General features: G+C 39.2%; 1 protein-coding gene across 1 annotated transcript in view; it reads right to left on the reverse strand.

Moving 5' to 3' along the window:
- The window catches only part of LOC101346770 (solute carrier family 22 member 24-like), a 42,219-nt gene that overhangs the window by 24,139 nt on the left and 13,553 nt on the right, over positions 1-4,527 (reverse strand). Inside the window, 3 exon segments of the mRNA XM_012557656.1 lie at positions 238-385; positions 2,010-2,178; positions 2,297-2,451. Coding sequence (XP_012413110.1) covers positions 238-385; positions 2,010-2,178; positions 2,297-2,451 — 472 coding nt within the window.

Here is a 4,527-nt window from a genome sequence, read left to right on the forward strand (position 1 = left end):
ATGTCATAAAACAATATGTGTACTACTGTTTCATGAGAAACTATTTGTTCTGTAAGCCTTCACCTTAAGTACAACAAAAAACAAAAATAAAAATAAAAAATAAATAAACAGAAAAAGAATTAGGGCAGTGAGGAAGTGAGGACGGAAGATCAGTAACCATACTTGCATCCCACCCTCTCTGCACCTTTTGGACACCAACTAGTTTAGAGTTCAAGTTCTGTCTTCCTTTCTCCCCTTCCTCAGGTCCCCTTTATAGCTCACTTCCATGGTCAGGGTCTCCTCAGCATTCTTTATCCCATTTATGCTTGCAGCTTTTCTAAGTTCCTTTAAGCCCTCCTCTAGTTTATTGTTGACCATCAGCCATCGAGCAGACTCCACCAGCCAACTGATCAAAAAGGAGGACACAGATGCAATCACTCTCAGTTGCTTGTTTTTCATATAACACTGTACTGAGAGTCCTTTCCACTTCCATCTACTACTCACCACTTTTTCAGATATACTGGGGAATATAACTTACCTTTGCTTGTACCGTAACTAGGAAAATGTGGAGATGACTCCCCACGCTCTCCAAGCAGTACACCTTCAGTTCTGGGACTGCAGATGTGGAGTCAAAACGTTTCCCATCTCATTCAGGTGCCAATTTACCATGAACCTTGTGAAGTTAAAGCTTGACTTCCTCTCCCAAGGCCTATATAGGGGCCTAGCAAATGGGTATTACATAATAATATGTGGTCATTTCTTAAAAGAAGTACACTTAAGATGGTTATGTACACTTAAAGTCTCACATGAAAACTGTACTCTCTCTTGCTTCTACCAGCTAGGAGGGAAACTTGCTACACAAGCAAGGTACTTACCTAAATATGCCTCAGTTTTCTCATTAATAGAATTGGGATAGTAGTGAGTGTCACTTACCACATAAGGTTCTTATGAGGACATAATGAGATAATGGATGAGCCTGATACGGAGTACACCCTTCTCTCTATTTGAATTCATCTCATTGTATTTAATCTATGATTACAGATTATCTGTCTGAGGTAGAGTCATTTCTAACTAAATAGGATTCTTCCACTAAACCAGTCTTCTTAATGAGAGGGGCATAGTTACCCATCTTAAGGCTTTTAAAATAAATTGAAGGAAGGAGGAGCACAGAAAAAGGATGTAAATCATCTAATCTGCCAGCAATTGTTAGAAGTGAAAAAACTGTGCTACTCTTTCTTCAGGTAGTTATGGAGGTAAATTTTCTGCCCCTTCCTTTCATCCAATGGCACCTATAAAAATGAAAAGCACCCAAACTTCTGCATCACATGATTATTTCCAAAACCACACATGCAAACGCAGACAATAATCGAGAGTATCACATCTTGAAATATTTGGGTTTATGTTTTTTATTAAAGAAAACAATTTTACAATATTCTATGTCCACAGCACCTGTTAAAGCTTAACAGTAAGGATGGCTCAAAAGACACAGAACTACCAGGCAGGGGATTCCTTGATACTCCCTGTTCATAAGATAGGCGGTTGTCGCAAATAACAATATGGTGTGCCCAGTTAAACTGAATTTCAAATAAATAGTGAGTACTTTTTTAGTATAAACATGTCGCATGCCGTATTTCAGACATACTTTCCCTAAAAAATTATCTGTTGTTTAATGAAATTCAAAATTATGGGAAACCTGAATTTTACCCAGCTAGCAAATAAAAATACAGAACTCCTAGTTAAATAGAATTTTCATAGAAATAATGCATACTTTTTAGTATCACTACATCCTGTGCAATATTTAGATACTGCTATAAAAAAATAATATTGTTTATATATAACTCAAATTTAACTGATTTTCCTCATATTATCTGCCAACCATACCTGTTCTGCTTTTCAAACTGCACACAGGGCACAGGTTAGGAGAGCATGTGCTCAAATCTTGACCAAAGACTAAGAGAAATCCATGTGTCCTGATTATATGTACATTAGCCCAGGATCCTCTAAGACAAAGGAAGAGAGAAAACTCATACCCTGAGGACAGAAAGAGGACAAGTAATGGCACAGACACCACCAGCTGGAGTGTGTGCCACTCTCGAATGGTAAAAGCCAGTCCTCCCAGCATTATCTGTCCAAAACTAGAGCAACTGGATACCAGTGTCACTGCCATGGCTTGGCAGTGGGGCATTGACCATTCTATCACTGAAAGGAAAGAGAAACAGGATTTTTGCTTCAAATAAGTTGGAATTTCTGGTGAAGTTGAAATTTCTGGTAAAGTCAAGAGTTGGAAAATGTAGAAGATCTAGAAGTGTTGACTTACTGAGCATGCCAGTATTTGTAAAGATGGTCATGGCAGAAAATCCTGCCAAGAAGTGTAGAGAGCAGTAAATGAGGAAGGTGGGAGCAAAGGCTGCACGGTTTTCAGCAATAGCAAATTGGAGGAAACACCATCTGAGAATCAATCTCCTCCCAAACCTGGGAAACAGAGAGCCAAGCGAGATTACGGTACAATAATAACCTGGGGTGAAACTGAATGAAAGAAGTCACACTTTGAAACTTAGGAGATGTTTTATCAAGTGGAACTTCGCACTTGTTGCCTTGAAGAAGCAACAGAGAAATTGGCCATAGATACTCTCAGAAGCAATATTCCCTGAATTAATTGAATATGGAGTACATTAAAGCTTCTTCTCCTCTTACCAGTAAGTCTTTGATACCAATTGAAACCATACATGACAGATGTGATATTGGAATATTAACATGTTATAAATGGCCATTGTACTAACGCATATTGTAGAGTCTTTAGAGTGTCTGGAACACAAGAAAGCTAAACCTGTACTTAGACCTCCTGGACCATGCATCCCAAGGCTAACTCACATGAAAGGCTAACTCACTGTGGAGCCATACATCAAAGACTGGTTGCATAAGACTCCTCTCTGCTGGGTCAGGGTTTATTGGCCTTTGACAAAATGCTTCTACTTGAACAGGACAGAAGAGATGCAAGAGGAAGAGGCAGAAAGGAAATCCTCAAACTCTACCTACTTCACAAAGATCTGAACTGAGATCAGACCTGCCACATAAAGATACAGAGTTTGCAATTCAATCCCAGGTATGGCAATTACTTGCTAAAGTGAAGGAATTAGTATCATTGGAAAATAATAATAGAATCCATAATCTCTACAACATAACATTTATGATATTTAGGATATAATTCAAAATTATGTGATATATGAAGAGCCAAGAATACGGAGCCCATTACCAAGAGAAAGGAAATTCCTCAAATCTTTTCCTGAGGTGAAATAAAATTTGGAAATAAACAAGGATTTTAAGGTGGTAATATAATTATCTTCAAAGTAGTATATAAAACATGATTTTTAATGTATGAACATCACAACTGAGAAATAGGAAGTCTTAGTAGGGAGATAGATATAGACAAACCAAACAATTGAAATCCTAGAACGGAAAAAACAAGATTTCTGATACAAAAATTCACTGGATGGATTTATTCACATGGACATAAAAGGGAGAATAAGTGAACTTGAGGATAGATCAAGAGAAATTATACAAATTAGAAACAGAGAGAAACAATGACTTAAAAAATTTAATGGAGAGCCTCAGAGTGCTATTGGACCAGTGAGTTGCCAATATTTTCTGTAAAGGTCCAGATAGTAACTATGTTAGGTTTTGTGGGATACATGCAGTCTCTTTCACATGTTCTTATTTGTTTTGGTTCTTGTTTTTTTGTTTTTTGTTTGTTTGGTTGTTTGTTTTTAAACTACCCTATAAAAACAAAAATAAAAACACCTTGCAATCTCGTGGGTCATACAAATATAGGCTAGAGGTTGGATTTGGGCAGTGCGCTGTAGTTTGCTTACCACTTTGTTAGATGATATCACACAGTCAATTGTACACAGAAATGAAATAACAGGGCAAAAAAGAGACAGGAGGACAAACATTTTTAAAGATACTGTGATGGTTAAGACGGTGTGTCAACTTGGCTGGGCCATGATTCTCAGTGTTTTGGCAGTTGTATAATGTTGTGATTGCTTCCCTGTTGAAATTTGATATGTGATCACCCCCATGATGGAATCTGCTGAATGGTACCAGTGGCGGCGGGGCCTGTGGCAGATCACCGCCCCCTCAGCCCTCATCTCTCCACCCTCTGACACCTACTTCCTTCCTACTTGCCTTGCCAAGGTTTTTGGCTGTTCTGGATCCTGCAGCTGCCTCTTATTTGTCTGACCTCTGGTTCGTGGGACTCGAGCTAGCAGTTTACCTGCTGATCTTGAGATTCATTGATCTTCACAGCCTGTGAGCAAGATTCCTGTTCTCCAGCCTGCCAATCTTGGGTTTGCCAGTCCCCACAGGTAAATGAATTAGGAGAAGCCTTGCTGTCTTGCCTGCCAGTCTTGGGATTCGTCAACCTTCACAGCCTGTGAGCAAGAGCCCTGCTCTCTGGCCTGCCGATCTTGAGTTCGTCAGCCCCTGAGGCTACGTGAATTGGGACGTTCCAGCCTCTACAATCGCGTGAGCTGTTTCCTTGATATAAATCTC

The sequence above is a fragment of the Trichechus manatus genome, unplaced genomic scaffold (genome assembly GCF_000243295.1).
Source record: "Trichechus manatus latirostris isolate Lorelei unplaced genomic scaffold, TriManLat1.0 scaffold00113, whole genome shotgun sequence".
Taxonomy (NCBI): Eukaryota; Metazoa; Chordata; class Mammalia; order Sirenia; family Trichechidae; genus Trichechus; species Trichechus manatus.